The sequence below is a fragment of the Condylura cristata genome, unplaced genomic scaffold (genome assembly GCF_000260355.1).
Source record: "Condylura cristata isolate star-nosed mole 26May11 unplaced genomic scaffold, ConCri1.0 scaffold00010, whole genome shotgun sequence".
Classification (NCBI taxonomy): domain Eukaryota; kingdom Metazoa; phylum Chordata; class Mammalia; order Eulipotyphla; family Talpidae; genus Condylura; species Condylura cristata.
Window position 1 is genome coordinate 8,459,834 of NW_004567111.1, and position 16,095 is coordinate 8,475,928.

General features: G+C 39.1%; 1 protein-coding gene across 1 annotated transcript in view; it reads left to right on the plus strand.

Annotated features, from left to right (window-relative positions):
- The window catches only part of TGDS (TDP-glucose 4,6-dehydratase), a 17,513-nt gene extending 2,694 nt beyond the window's left edge, over positions 1-14,819 (plus strand). The window contains 10 exon segments of the mRNA XM_004680298.2: positions 251-374; positions 1,796-1,886; positions 4,239-4,381; positions 5,648-5,746; positions 6,805-6,864; positions 7,876-7,919; positions 8,485-8,650; positions 9,763-9,821; positions 10,806-10,903; positions 12,311-14,819. Coding sequence (XP_004680355.1) covers positions 251-374; positions 1,796-1,886; positions 4,239-4,381; positions 5,648-5,746; positions 6,805-6,864; positions 7,876-7,919; positions 8,485-8,650; positions 9,763-9,821; positions 10,806-10,903; positions 12,311-12,381 — 955 coding nt within the window. The 3' untranslated portion in view covers positions 12,382-14,819.
- The last annotated feature ends 1,276 nt before the right edge of the window (positions 14,820-16,095 follow it).

Genomic DNA, 16,095 nt, shown 5'->3' on the forward strand with positions numbered 1-16,095 from the left:
GCTTTACCCCCACTGAACTACCAGGGAGGGCCATGCAGGAAAACCTTTTAAAGGAGAGGTTTACAAAAAAGTAATTTTTTGTATTTGGAAAAAGGAACAAAGTTATGTGTGTATATGTTTCCAAGATGTCAGAACCTACTTAAAATACTTAAAGGTAAATGCTTTAAGAAGACAGGTTCTTCTATTATAACTTATTCTATTATCAAAGCATCTCCAGTCTTTAAAATAAATTGATATTTTATGGAAAAAGCTATCATTACTTTTGTGTTGTTTCTCCCCAACTCCCAACACTTCCTCACTGGAAGCTGGATTACTGTGCAAGTTTGAAGAATCTTGAAACTATTTCTGACAGACAAAACTACAAATTTATCCAGGTAAGAAAGTTTTTATATAACTATAGTTATATAGTTACTATATTGTACTTCTCTCATCAGTCAGAAATGATATCTATTTCACATGAACTTAGAAAGCACACTTATTGAAGACCTCTTCATTTCTGGGAGTTCTGTGGACACTGGCGAATACTGTTTTGCGCCACCAGTGCATAGCAAGCCATGTGTGATTTTTGATGCCTTGGCAGATCTGAATAGTTGATTGAACTTACATGCTTTCTGATGTTTGCATCCTGACTAGCCTCTTTTAAAATGAACTTAATGGCATTGAAAGAGATTGGTATAGTGTGCTGTTACTCAAAAAGAACAGCTACTGGCCAAACCTTCCTCTCTACCGTCCATGGAAAAGGCTTTCCCTAGGAGGCTGGTTGGTTTGCGCTGGCAGGCTGATTCTCACTAACCACTCTTAGAAGAGTCCAAAGTCTAAAGCAGAGAAGCAGGTCAAACCTGCAAAGGGATGTTTTAATGTCAAATGGAAGTGCCCAATGGTTTGTCTTTTATTTAAGTCATTTTTTCAACTTTCTTTTTAAAAACACATTTTGAAAAATATTTATTAAGTAACCACTTTACAATTCTCTTCTTTATGGAGGTCTTCTTCCATCACTAAAGAATGGTTACAAATATATATTTTTAGAAGAATTAAATGTTCATGTAGCATCAAAGCTACACATTAGTTTGCTTTGTTGCTATGAAGTACAATTTTGAAAGTGTCATTCCAGTCAGTAAACTTTAAATGTACTTCAATAACATGTATCAAATCTTTAAAAATATATTTACATTTTTCCTGTTAATATACTAGCCTTAATTGGCACAAATATTATGAGAAAAAAACTAATGTCATTCTCAGTAGTTAGTACTCAATAAAATATTGTTTCAGCTACTTACTGGCAAAATATATTTTAAGTTGAATATCTTATCTCCTAAGATGCTAAAGAAAAATACCATGCTTCCATGAGCACTTAAGTTAGATTTTTAAGATACTCTGTATTAAACCAAGCTGACAGATTGGGCCTCCCTGCTGGCACCAGGGATTAAGTCTCAGCAGCCACTTAGCATGAGTTTGAGCCCCAGCCAAAAAGCTGATCCACATGGCGTGGCAGACCTCTCTGGCCTCCCCTCTGCCCCCTCAGCAGTGGATTTCAGTCCATCTGCCTGTTCTGCTCCCCGCTCTGTCTCTGGGGAGTCCTCTCATACCCTCCCAGCCCCCCCCCACATCTCTGGCCTACATTCCAGCTCTTATATGCATAAATAAATAAAATAAATCTTAAAAAAAAATAAACCAAGGTTATTGGAAGGGAAATTTCTTTGTTTTTTTTTTCTTGTTCTTTTTTGTTCATATATTAAATGGGGATTATAAATGTGAGTATTCAATAAAATGTACTCTTTTTTTCATTTTTTTATAGGGTGACATATGTGACTCTCACTTTGTAAAACTGCTTTTTGAAACAGAGAAAATAGATATAGTCCTACATTTTGCGGCACAAACACATGTAGGTAAGCATTCTTCTATGTTACCGTTTTGAAGGGCAGTTTTTCTCCCCAGTTGTTAACGAGTCTAAACCAAAGGTTGGGAGTGGGTTGGAACGAGGAGGTTATTTAGCATGTATCATTGGAAGAGCATATGTTACCAGACAGATGAGACATGGCCACTGGCATTGAAATCCTTGGAGCTTGGCAGGGCATATTTATGGAGAGGTAAAAGTGCATGCTATTTTAAAACTGTTTAATTTAGCCCAGTTCAGGGTAGTGATCACTTCTGGGCCTGCAAATGTATCTCTTTGGGTTCCTTAAACTGGGTAATGATGGATGCACAGTTGAACATTATATTATGACTTATGCTGTTTTATGTATGTAAGGTATGTTCCTAATTTAGTCTAGCATTTTCTGTAGTGAAATGTGGTGTATATTCAGAAGAATTTAAAAGTCAAATGAATACTAATAATGTGAATATCCATGTAGCCATCGCCCAAACAAAAAACAGAATGTTGCTGAACTCTCTCTAGTGATTTATCCTCACTGCCTTATTTCCTCATTTTATTTTTTTTTAAAAAGATTTATTTATTTATTTGTACAGAACTGGGTACAGGCCAGAGATGTGGAGGGTGAGAGGATTCACCAGAGACAGAGTGGGGTACAGAACAGGCAGAGCAACGAAGTACGCTGCTGAGGGGAGCAGCGGGCGGGTCAGGAGAGGTCTGCCGCGCCATGTGGCCACCTCCGGGGCAGGCGGGGATCGAACTCATGCGGAAGTGGCTTAAGCTTCTTTGTGCTGCCCTTTAACCCGCTGCGCCACCAAGGAGGGCCCTTATTTCCTCATTTTAAAGTAAAAATTACCCTTGATTTTCTCTACCATTTCACTCTGTATGTATTTATCTCTAAACAGTATACTCTGGGTTTTAAAGTTTTATAAAACTGTTATATAATATGATGTGGGATTTTGGTTCTTGCTTTTTCATCCATGTAGTTGGATGTAAGTGCAACTTGTTAATTTTTGTTGGTATTTTTATTTTAGGTATATAAAATGCCTGAGATTATGCCATACATTGCTTAACAGAGTTCCAGTCACTAGCTCACAGCACAGCATCATGGCCTGAGCGTGAAGCAGGCGTCTAGGTTGGGGGAATTAAACCCTGTGACCTTTGCTGACTTGCTGGCATGCTCTGCTCACAGCTTAGCCCTATGTTAAGGGACGCCCGACCTAAACCACAGTTTATCTTTTACCCTCAGTGGGCATTTGGATTGTGTGTACTTTGGGGCGCTTTTGAGCATTCCAGTCACAAATGTCCTGACAGCTGCATAGTACCCGCAAGCCACCTATCTGATTTGCACACTGAGATGATTCCAGCTGTTTTCCAGTGATGCAGGCCTGTGTAAGACTGTCTGTTGCTCCAGATCTCACCAGAGCTTAATTTTTTCAGACATCTCAATTTTTGTCATTTTGTGCAGTGTGTAGTAGTAGTTTGCCTAGATGTTGCCAAATTTCTTTCCTTAGGTGTTGTGTTTTGCATTCTCATTCCCATTATAGAAAGTATCTTTCCCCTAAGTCCTCATCAATAGGATGTATCGTCTTCCATGAGTTTTTCATTTAAATTTCTACATTATCATTCAAATTCAGCATCTTAAACATAAAGATCTTTTGTATATTTTTATCTAAATTATGTGTTTATGTCTCCTACTGATGTTAATATAGGCCTGTTCCTTTTTTTCTGTATAACTTGTTTATAGATTGAAGATACTAACCTTTGTATCTAGCAAATTCAAATATTTCCCCATTTTCCAATTATCTTTTTACTTGTCTATATGTATGTACACACATACATATATGTAAGCCATGCAAGAATTTTTATGTAGTCGAATGTATCATTTTTCCAACTTTTGCTTCTGTTTGCAAGTCTGTTAGGGAAGCTACCCACCCCCAGATTAAGTAGGATCAATTCTTTAAGTGAAATTATTTTAAGTATTTTATCCAGCATTTATCGTTTTCAGCAATCACAGCTTGACCTGAGAAGACCAGCCCTGGTTAGTAGAAAGTGGAGGTTTCCAGTTTCAAAAAATCAAAATTCAGATGTATCATTTTTTACTCTTCTGAATAAAACGAAAAGTATTTTCTTGCACACTTAGCACTGATTGTTCTCTAGATTCTCAGAGTGTGTGTTCAGTAACCTGGGCTTGAGGAACTCAAGCAGCAATGTGTTTGTATGTTGTTTTTAAAAGCTGCCGTAGTGAGCGGCAGTGAATGGTGTTTTGAATGGTGCTCTCCTTCCACCTGAGGCACCACAGGCCAATCATTTGGTCTCTGATGTATTTTGGGTCAAATTGTTGTAGCTTTTCCTTCTTTTTTTCCAGATCTGTCATTTGTACGTGCCTTTGAGTTTACGTATGTCAATGTTTACGGCACTCACGTTATGGTAAGTACTGCCCATGAAGCCAGAGTGGAGAAATTTATATACGTCAGCACAGACGAAGTCTACGGAGGCAGCCTCGATCAGGTAAGCTCAGGAAAAGCTCCTTTGCCTGTACACCACGGGCCATGACGCAGTCCACGCTCTTCCGTTACGCTCCACTCTGGGCTTTTTTCATCTTCTCATTATTTTCACTCGTGGGACTCCCCAAAGTGTTACTCAGTTGTATCTTCCTTTCCACTAAAATGATGCCACCCCAATTGAGAAACAGCAGCCTGGTCTGGTAGAGCTGGAGGGGTAGCAGCAGATCTCAGCTTTTTAGCTCAGCCCTACCTGATGACTGTCACTCCCCAGGGTCAAAGCACTTCTGAGTTAGGCCCTTGATCTCGCCCTCATCTCCTCTTCTACTGAGAAAAAATATACTGGAACGTCCAGCTGAGTGTGATGACTGTAGAAACTGGAACCTGGTCTCTCTTTTTAATCATTTGTAAATTTTATTCTTTGTATACAAAAAGATAGGTCTCTTCACCAGTTTCTATTTTTCATAGTATTTGCAGTGACCTTGTTCCACCCATCCATGCATCCATCCACCCACCCATCCAGCCATCCACTCATCCAACCATCCACCAGTCCATCTAAACCCAAACACCTAAAGAACACACCCACCGAAAGTGCTCACATAACATTGTCAGCAGGTTCTCAAAAACTGCAGCTTTACTCCAACCAGCATATAATGAAAGCAGGTCCTTGGGTAACCTTGTTTAACTAGACATGATTGAGTTGTATTTTTCCTTATCAAAGTTGCAACAAAATGACATTGAGCAAAAGGGATATTCAAGGGCCTGCTGTGGTTTGAAAGACTTAGAATGAGGACAAGCAGACCCCAAACACTTATTCTCAGTCTCATCTCTGAGAAGCAACTATTTTCAACTTTCTTTGCAGTTTTTTAATCAGGTGACCTTCTTCCCTCTGGGACCCTACATCAGATCTGACACAGTAATAGAATACTTTTTAAAATATAAATCAGATTACAACCTTACTCTTAAACCTGATCATGATTTGACAGTGGGCCTCGAAGGTTCCACTTACCTTCGCCTCCATTCTGCCTCAGGGCCTTTGCACTAGCTGTTCTTTCTGCCTGCCTAGTAGAGGTTGGTGGATTTTAAAGAAGCTACTATCTGTAAAATGCCTAGAAAAATGCCAGTCACACACTGGAGTTGCAGTAAGTATTTCTTAAAAATGTAATGTGATAATAGTGATTGACCTTTCAAATGTGTGACATGTTTTCTGAGTTTTCCACTTCAGAAGTATGCATAATGCTGATTTTTTAAATATATATATTTTTTAAATTAGGAATTTGATGAATCTTCCCCCAAACAGCCTACAAATCCTTATGCATCATCTAAAGCAGCTGCTGAATGTTTTGTACAGTCTTACTGGGAACGATATCAGGTAGGAACTGATTTCAGAAACTCCTGTGTCATTTTTCTTTGGATGCAGGTGTTAGCACTCCAAGTTAGCACTAGCAACATTTTATTTTTAGAGTAGAAGCCATAGATTAGGAAAAGTGACAGAGCCCACTCAAAAGACTGTATAGAATCTTAGAGGGGGTCTCTGAAATTACTAGGTGCAAGTGCCCTCAATTACCTGCTCTGACTTACAAACCTTCTGTTTATATCTCCCTTGGCCCACTGAAGAGGTTATTCCTCTCCTTCTTTTCGGAACCTCTGTTTTTACCTGAATCACATCCTTGCCTGTCTTCAGGAAACTGATACTAGAAAAACAATCCCTCTGCTTCTGCCTTTTAACATGAGTGGAATTCTTTTTTTTTTTTTTACCCATTAATTATTTTCTTTTTCTTCCATGGGTTAAGTCCCCATGGCTCTCCCACCAGCATGTCACCAGGGAACCATCACCATATTCCCTTGTGTTCTTCCTAACTGTATTATGACCTCTTTCTCTCCCTCTTTGCTAGATACGTCAGACCTATGATCAGCAAGAGAATTTTGACTTTTTTTCTTGACCTATTTGGATTCTCTATATTCCACATATAAATGAGACCACTTGATATTTATCTTCTTTCTTTCTTCTAAATTATTTTGACTAGCATAATACCTTTCAGCTCCATTCTTGTAGTTGCAAATGGCCTGAATCTGTCTTTTTGACCACTAATATTCCATTGTATAAATATACCACATCTTTTTGACCCACTTGTCTATTTTAGGGCATTTGAGTTGTTTCTATATCTTGGCTATTGTAAATAGAACTACAATAAACATAGGCATGCAGGAGATCACTAATTCCTTTTGAATTAGTGTTTTTGTGTTCTTTGGGTAGATTCCTCAGGGAGGAATATTGGATCATATAGTAGATCCATTTTTGGTGTTCCAAGGAACTTCCAACATGTGTGGAGTTCTTTAGCCAAAAGTACCCACACCTGAAAACTGTCTGTCTCTAAGTAATGATTGTTACTGGGCCTTTCATTATTTTAACATTAAATCCTATTTAAGTTCCCAGCTGTCATCACAAGAAGTAGTAATGTCTATGGACCACATCAGTATCCAGAAAAGGTACATTTTACTTCTAAATTCGTAGTGTACTTTAGTGATTGTAACTTCTCTTCAGTTGTTTGTTCAGGATAACCTGCATCCTAAATATGCATACTTGCATGTCTGTGTATGTGTTCTGTAGCACACAGTCAGATCTCATCAAGGACAGCATACAAGACTTGAGCGGAAGCTCCCACCCTAGACCCCCGCTGGCATGGCCTTTGACCCTTTGAGGTTAAAGGCCTCTAAATTGGAGGTTAAAGCTAACACTTAAAAAGGAGTTTGAAGGACCTCTGAGATGATACCATGATGATACACATGATAGTACCTTGTTCTTGGTAGGATCTCAAAGTGTAGGTAGCAAAAAATAAGCATCATTAAAAGGTGGAAAATGCCTGCATGTCATTGAGTCCAAGTTGAAGAAATCCAGGAAGAAATTCTGCTTAAATCCAGGGACTGGATTTTGTGCTTCCTGGCTGGCTCCATTAATCTCTGCCCATAGGGAAGGGTGCTATGATCTGCTGGTTATTGGTAGTTACTTTGCTTAACTATGGAGGATCTTTAAGGGGTCTCCTGTACAATTAGTTATTTCTTATTTTGCCTTGCTTAACAAATTTTCTTTGACTCCAGGTGCAACTGGAATTGACTTTTTATTGATTTCAAGCACTGATTGAGTGGGTGCTCTCGTAAAATACTGATAGTAAGAGATGATTCCTGCCCTTGTAACATGGTCAACACAAAAGTGAGCTTTGTGTTAAGAGCTAACTATTTATGGAAACTTAGTTTGAATTTTTCCACTGTATTGCTTTATCTTCACATTTACCTAGCAGACAACTGGTTTCTTTTGGAACTAGGAAGCTGTGTTAGAGTTCTTTATGTATTAAAATCATGGTTGCTTTTTCCTTGCACTCTTGATAAGAATTAGTATCCAAATATCTATATTTCTTATGTTGTGTTTGGATTCATCTTAATGTGAAATTCCATTAAAAGTGAAATTCCAAAATCTGAAGTGATATTTCCATGTTCTTCTAGGTTATTCCAAAATTTATATCTTTACTACAGCACAACAGGAAATGGTATGTTATCATTTAGCTTTATACTCACGTCATTCTGGCCGTTGATAGTATTCAGTGACATCTTTTTTGAAAAATCGTAAAGTCTTAAAGATGGAGACCATAGACTCGAAAGTCCTAACGAATTTTAGAATGCCTTCTACAATTATGATAATGTTGTTTAAATAGTTAACAATCTCTGTTCATCTTTATAAATTTATTTGCTAAGATAGTTTCCAGTCTCAATCAGTCCCAGAACTTTGACTTATGGCATTAAAACTTGACAAATATCTTTATATAATCTTACTTTTCCCAGATGATTTATTTAATTCCTAGGACTGTAGAAGTTTCTTCAAAGTAAATTGAAGGTCTAAAATTGATAAATATTCTCAGGGTCACTTTTATGCTTGCCACTTCCCTCCAGAAGTGTGGAGATAGCTTAAGAATTAAGGATATGTTTCTACTAAAAGCTTTCTAGGACTCCCTGGGATTTGCCTTCTTTGGATTTGTACCCAGTCGTGAACTTACTCAGCTTTGGGAGTGCTTCCTTTGTTACACATTCTGATTCCTTTTCATTTGACCTTTATAGCTGCATTCATGGATCTGGGCTTCAGACAAGAAACTTCCTTTATGCTACTGATGTAGTAGAAGCATTTCTCACTGTCCTCAAAAAGGGAAAACCAGGCGAAATTTATAATATTGGAACCAATTTTGAAATGTCCGTTGTTCAGCTTGCCAAGGAGCTGATCCAACTGGTGTGTATCTCTTGTGAGAGGGCAAGTTGCAAAGTGTCACAAAATCAGTTAACAGTTGTCTCAATTGAAAAGGGAACACGTAAAAAATGAAATTTAAAACTGTTTAAGCCATGTTTATGTTAGCATACATCCTTTTTTGAAGTTGTATCACTACTCACTTAGTAACAACTTTTCCAAAAAAAAAAAAAAAAAAAAACCCAATACATTAAGTGTTCAGACCTATCGTAAGACCTGCCGCACTTTTTAGAAATATAAAATTATGTGTCTTAGACTGAAGGAACGATGATACTTTTGAGAGTTTGTAGATATCAGGGAACGTCAGTCAGGCTGAACAGGTGACTACATATGTGAAGTTACCTCCTTACACATCCCTCACAGAACACCAAGCTCTCCAAATTTGTGGGTTTTCAATACCAACCAGTTTCCACACCAAGATAACAGCTGGGTGTCCTACAGTTTGACCCAATTCTGGGATTACCTAAAGATATTTTTAGATTTTGCAGGTCAAGGGGTTAGTCCCACATAACCTTCCTCTCTTGGGGGCCCCATCACAAGAGCTGGCTGCCGCCTGGGATTCTGACCCACTCGCTGCAACAGTTTGTTAGAGTGGCTTGCTGGGCTCAGCGAGGAAAGCAGTTTGCTCACTAGAGTATCACTTTTTTTTATAAGAATATAACTTAGGAGTACCAGGTAGAGGAGATGTGTGGGACGAGGTATTCAGTAGCCTGGAAGCTTCTCCCAGTCTGTTCTCTAGGGTTTCCATGAAAGCTTCATTAAGTGGGCATGGTTGATCAAATCATTGGCTCTGTGTTCTTCCTATTATCTATCAAAAGTATGAATTTTCTTATCATAAATCATAAACATCACTCTGACTGATAACCAGAAGCCCCCAATTTTTCATTTTCTACCATAATTTGTGTAGACAATGTGTATTCTGAGCCTTAGATGGAATTGATTGATAAAATGTAGAAAGCCTCACTGGCATGCTCTCCAGTAAGCTGTCTCCCCCGCTTTGAGGAGGTTGCTTTTGTCTTTTGTATCAACCACTGGACACCATTGTTATTCTCTGTCTAACGTACAGTTTGGCTCAAAATCCTCTTCCTTTTTGACAGATCAAAGAGACCAATTCAGATTCTGAAATGGAAAACTGGGTGGATTATGTTCACGACAGGTATGTCACAAGCTAAAGCATTGGTGAGGGGAGAGGAGTTGTGTAATCTTAGCTACTGATAACATTATGTAAGTTATATCACATCTGGGCTTAACAAGAAACTAGTTTCTCTCTTGAATTTTCTGCTGGTTTTTTTTTTATAATTAAAAATGTCGGCCCTCCCTGGTGGCGCAGCGGGTTAAAGCACTGCACTAAGAAGCTTAAGCCACTTCCGCATGAGTTCCATCCCCGCCTGCACCGGAGGTGACCACATGGCGCGGCAGACCTCTCCTGACCCGCCCACTGCTCCCCTCAGCAGTGTACTTCTGTGATCCGCCTGTTCTGCTCCCCACTGTGTCTCTGGTGAATCCTCTCACCCTCCGCATCTCTGACCTGTACCCTAGTTCTGTATGAATAAATAAATAAATCTTTAAAAAAAAAATGTCATAAGAGTAGTATATGGTAGTGTACTTACCAGCTACGTGGCTTAAAGAAAAGGTTGATTCTTTTTTATAGGAATAATAATATGGATATAATATTTTGCTTACCAAGGTATTTTAAGGTTTAGTTATAATGCATATAAAGTCTCTGACTCAGGAGTGGGAACACTAAGTTTATGTGGCTTTATTTATTTATTCATCAAACACTTAGGTTTGAAGCACAGAATTCATATCTAGTTGGTGTTTGAAATAAAAAAGGATAAGCCACAGAGAGGGTCATTCATCTGCAATGATAGATGAGTTTAGTCAGACTTAAATCACAATAAATGATTTAAGTACAGATTTAAATCATAATATATTAATTTGTCTTAATATGTAAGGTACATATAGTTTAATATATGCTTTATTTTACACATTTCTATATAAGCATGTTACCAGGGAGAAATTTTTTACCAAAAAGAATTGCACTGTGATAAAGATGCATGAACACATTATTTCTTGCAGTATTTAAATCTGGAAATGCATATATCTCTGACATCACTTTCAATCTGTTTTGTTTTCCAAGACCTACCAATGACATGAGATATCCAATGAAGTCAGAAAAAATGCATGGCTTAGGATGGAGACCTAAAGTGCCTTGGAAAGAAGGGATAAAGAAAACAAGTATGTGTTGAATTGATCGTCTGGGTGGAAGAGGGATTCAGAAAATGTAAAGGAAAAGTGAATTATTTTTAGCATTGGACAAATTCAGCAGAGTGTGATGAATCATTTTGACTTTCAAATTATTGTTCCAGATGCATCACTGTTAGTAGCAATAGTAGTGCAGGTCCGAAGCAGTTTCAGTTTCAAACTTCTGATCACCTTTCCTATCTTACTAGCATTTATCAGATTAAGATTTCACTGATTCCCAGCTGCTCATTCTTTCACGTTTTTTTGACATCTTGGAAAGGTATGTGTTTTACAATCATCTTTGTCTTATGATTACTTTTGCAGCTTTTTCTCTTTCTTAGTGCTGTTAAGGGATGGACCATCTTAAAGACCACTGGCTAGTTACGGTCAGTGGCTAGTTAGATTTGATGAAACAGAGTTGAGTCTTGAGTATCTTGAGTTTTTAAGTATTGAAACAGATAGGAAAAGCATTTGGTATGTGCAGAAATTTAAGTATGTAAAATATTTTTGTAGAAATACTAAAATTTATTTAGAAATGCAAGCTCAAACTATAAAGTGGTTGTGCTGAATTTTAAAAATTAAATTCAAAGATTTTTTTACCAGTTTTTTTTTTTTTTTAACTAAAAAGCTTTACTCAGAGGCTAGCAACATAAAATAACTCTGCACATTGACAGATAGAAGCACCTCTACCTCACAGGCTCATAAATGCAGTGTTGCTACAGTTACAACAAGCTGCTACACTTACCCCCTACAACTTTAAAGTCAGTACAGATGGTTTATATCCTACCTCCCTCCCTTCTGATTCCTTAAAACTTAAAAATGTCGGCCCTCCCTGGTGGTGCAGCGGGTTAAAGCACAGCACTGAGAATCTGAAGCCACTTCCGCATGAGTTCAATTCCCTTCTGCCGCCTGCCCCGGAGGTGACCACATGGCGCGGCAGACCTCTCCTGACCCGCCCGCTGCTTCCCTCAGCAGTGTACTTCGTCGATCTGCCTGTTCTGCTCCCCACTCTGTCTCTGGTGAAGCCTCTCACCACCCCTGAGCCTCTGGCCTGTACCCCAGTTCTGTATGCACAAATAAATAAATAAATCTTAAAAAAAAAAACAAAACTAAAAATGTCTTTAACACTTAATACCAGCAAATTTCACATTGAAGGACCTTTGAATTTAAAAAGAAAAAAAAATTGATTTTAATGCTAACTGTTTGGGGAGTGGAAGATCTTCTGGTTTACTTCTTCGGTTAGCTTAGAATCAAGTTCCTTCTGTCATTAGCCAGCTCTTGGCAGCTGATGAACTGATGACAGGCCTTCCCTTACCTAGCAAGGAACTCAATAAAATACTGGTGAGCTGATAATTTAGTTTTTTGACTCCTCTCTCTTGTTTTTTTTTTTTTTCCGATCAGTTGAATGGTACAGTGAGAATTTTCACAACTGGAAGAATGCAGAGAAGGCACTAGAACCCTTCCCAGGCTGACCCCCACACCTGTAGTTCTGGACAGTTTTCACAGCGAAACTTACCCTACCTCAGCAAGTGGCACGAAATCACGTGTCTGAATGGCACAGTCCTCTCTTCATCTGGAACTCGATTCTTGACTTCTGTGGAATTGAAAGGCAGAAAGCTTCAATCTTGACAGGAGTTTCAATACTAGCACCGCATTTAAATATGTACATCTTTCAGAAGCCTTCTCTTCTGGAGACTGGGACCAAGAGGCAGAGAAAGAGCCCTCTCTGAGGTTGGGGAAGCGCAAGGAAGGTCCCCAACTCTGAGGAAGCAGAGGGCACTAGGCCAGTCACAGCTGGGTCAGTGAGGCTTTTCTTAGGGACCTCACTCAGCTTGCAAACTTCCCATTGCCAGAAAGTGTCTAAAATCCTTTGTAAATACTATAGAATGAGACCTATGCCTTAATTCATCTTTTTTTAAGGTTTGATCATTGTTTTGTTTCAAAAAATGGAGCAAAATGGATGCATATCTAGCACTTTTTGACTTTTGATAATTTTGTAAAATTAAGTTAATATTTTAAAAGGATGTTATTTTTCATTTTCTCAAAATCAGTCACTGAACTATATATAGAAGTAACTGGGTATCAGAGAAATTGTATCATGTATCATGTATGTTGTTTAAAATTATTTATAAAATTATCAGTATTTTAATGTAATTTAATTGTAGGCTAGAACTTTTATTAATAATGTATGTTTTTATTTTGCTTTTCAAAAAAAAAATTTTTAAATACTTAATCATGTATTTTTTTACTCTCCTCTCCCCTAAAGACTTTAAGATCATTCGAGGAAGCGACTGGCTGCATTGCTAAAGAAATAAGAGAAATTGGGTACCTTGTGGCACCATTGGCGGGATGTAAAATGGGAAAATAACCTGTCAGGGCCTCGAGAACTGAGCATGTTCACCACGTGCTCGAACAATTCCACTTCTAGTACTTACCCAAGGTCAGTGAAAGTGGGCACTTGGTTCTTGGCCACCAATGTTTATAGCAGTCTTATTCACAATAGCCAGGGGTGGAAACAGCCCAAATATACACTTATGGACCAATGGCTAAATCAGATGGGTATATACATGAGGCACTGAAAACAGAAAATTCATAGAGGCATTGTAGAATAGAGGCTTCCCTGGGGGGAGGGAGACTTCACAAGGGGAAAGGGAGGAGAGGCAATAGTTATTATCTAATAGGTACAGAGTTTCCGTTTGGGGTCATAAAATAGTTTTGAAAATGGGTAAGACCAACATGGAATGACACTGTGAATGTGTTTAATGTCACTGGGTTTTACACTTGAAAGTAGTTCAGATGGTTAGTATTATGTTGTGTCTGTTTTACCGCAACAATAATTTTGTAATGTGTCTCCAGACCAGAATATCTGTGTCACTTAGAAATCAGAGAAACTCTGGGTATGGGTCTACTGATTCTGATGTACCCCAATGTCTGAGAAACTCTATATTATGATACAAGATGAGGTGGGGTGACACAAGATGAGAGGAGTGAGATGGTCAGGTGCACCCCCCAAATGCTTGGACCTCTTCCTGCCTGCAGAACTAACTCAGGATTCCAGGGAAGAAATTGGTATCAGTAGATTTGTGGGATTTTCTGTTTCCTAATTTCAAAAATACCTGTGCTCATTGTAGAAAGCTGAGAAAACTGAATAATATAATGAAAATCATCCATGATCTGCCCCTGGAAGACAACCCACTCGTTCGTTTCACATCTTGGAGCACATACACAAATTTCTAAAAACCAGATATGGGTTCATAATAGACATGCTGTTTCAGAGTCTGCTTTTTTTTTCCCACTAAGTAATATATCATGAATGTTACGAGATCTTTTGCCATTTTTATTGACTCCAGAATTATGTTCTTGATGGCTTATTCTGGCAACAGCGTGAAAGATGAATTTAAGGGAGGCAAGATTGAGCTTCTGCAGATATCCAAGTTATGAAGCTGTTGCAGTAAATCAAGCTGGCAGTGACAAGGTCTAAGCTACAGCAGGATAAACAGGGTAGTGTTGGGGGCAGACGGGTAAATTCTCTAGATTAAAAAACTTGTTGATTGATTATACATGGGAGGTTCACTTTCTTGACTTCATTGCTATTGAATTGGAAAGACTAGAGGATAGTAAATTATATTTGCAAAATGTTGAGCTTTAGAGATCTGTGGCATACCCAAGTGGAGGATCTAGCTAAAACATGGATGAGAGCATTCACTGTTCAAGATGCATAGATACATTTTGAGGGGTTAACACGATGATTACTAACCTCAGTGTGTGTTAAATCCTCCCCCCAGGAGAGGATACAAAATGTCAAGGCTGATGGTAGCTGGCGCAACTCACAGGCCACCCATGAGACATGCCAAGTTCCAGGTTACAGGCAGATGAAGTTTAAAAAAAAAAAAAGATTAGAGCAATGAACTAGAACAGGAGGAAACAATGCCACGGTAGACACCCAGTAACAAGCAGGAGGCCCCCTGAAGCTGAGTAGTGGGGAGACTTAAGTGGCCCCGATTGGCTTGGGCAGTGTACAGGCAAATTAGCTAGAGTCATTTTAGTGGACTCGAAGGGTTTGATTGCCCATTTGTTTTGTCTCGTTATCAGCCACATAGAGTAGATGGTATTTGTCCCTCTCTAATTTCCCTTAACATCATCCCCTTGATTCATGTTGCCAAGAACAGCAGGGTTTAATAATTTTTTTATAGTCAGTCATGTTCCATTGTGTACAGACCCCATCTTCTTTACCCACTCGTCTGTTCATGGGCATTTAGGTTGTTTCCACCCCTTGGCTATTGTGAATAGTGCTGCAATGAACACGGGGGTGCAGGTAACCTTTGGAATCATGCCCTTATGTTTGTCCCATAAATAGCCAAAAGTGGATGTCCCAGGTCGGTCTTACCTGGTCACATAAAGCAGACAGATAACAACTTCTAGAAACCTGGTGGTGGAATTGAGACTACCAGAATGGGAGGGGCAGGGGTGAGGAAGAGTGGGGAGGGGGGCCCCCTGGACCATGGTGGACTATGGGTGCGTTGGTGCTGGGTGTGGAGTGGTAACAACACCTAAAGGGGGGTACCTCATACCTCTAAATCACAGATTATGTTGTAAATCAATGTTTCCTCAATTTTTAAAAAAGCAAGAGCAAAAAAAAAATTAAACATTTTTGGCTACTATGAATATACAATGAAAGTGTATGCTCTTTGGCATTGTCTCTTGGTCCCTTTCTCTCTCGGTTTTTTTTTTTTTTTTCATTTTTATTTATTTTTGCTTAAAAGAACTGAGATGTGGGCCAGAGTTGCAGGGGGCAAGAGGATTCACCAAGACAGTGGGGAGCAGCCCAGGCACACCCACTGAAGCCCACTACTGAGGGGAGCAGCAGGGAGACAGGAAAGTTCTGCTGCACCATGTGGGTCACCACCCTGCCCAGGGGTCGAACTTGTGCTGCAGTGGCTGTGAAGAGTGTCACAGTGCTGCGCTTTAACCTGTTGCGCCATCAGGGAGGGCCCTGTAATCTTTATTTCTTAAATTCAGGCAGTGGGGAAGGTTCTTTTTTTTGTTGTTGTTAAAGATTTATTTATTTGTTCATACAGAACTGGGGTACAGGCCAGAGGTTCAGGGGTGGCGAGAGACTTCACCAGAGACAGAGTGGGGAGCAGAACAGGCAGATGGACGAAGTACACTGCTGAGGGGAGCAGTGG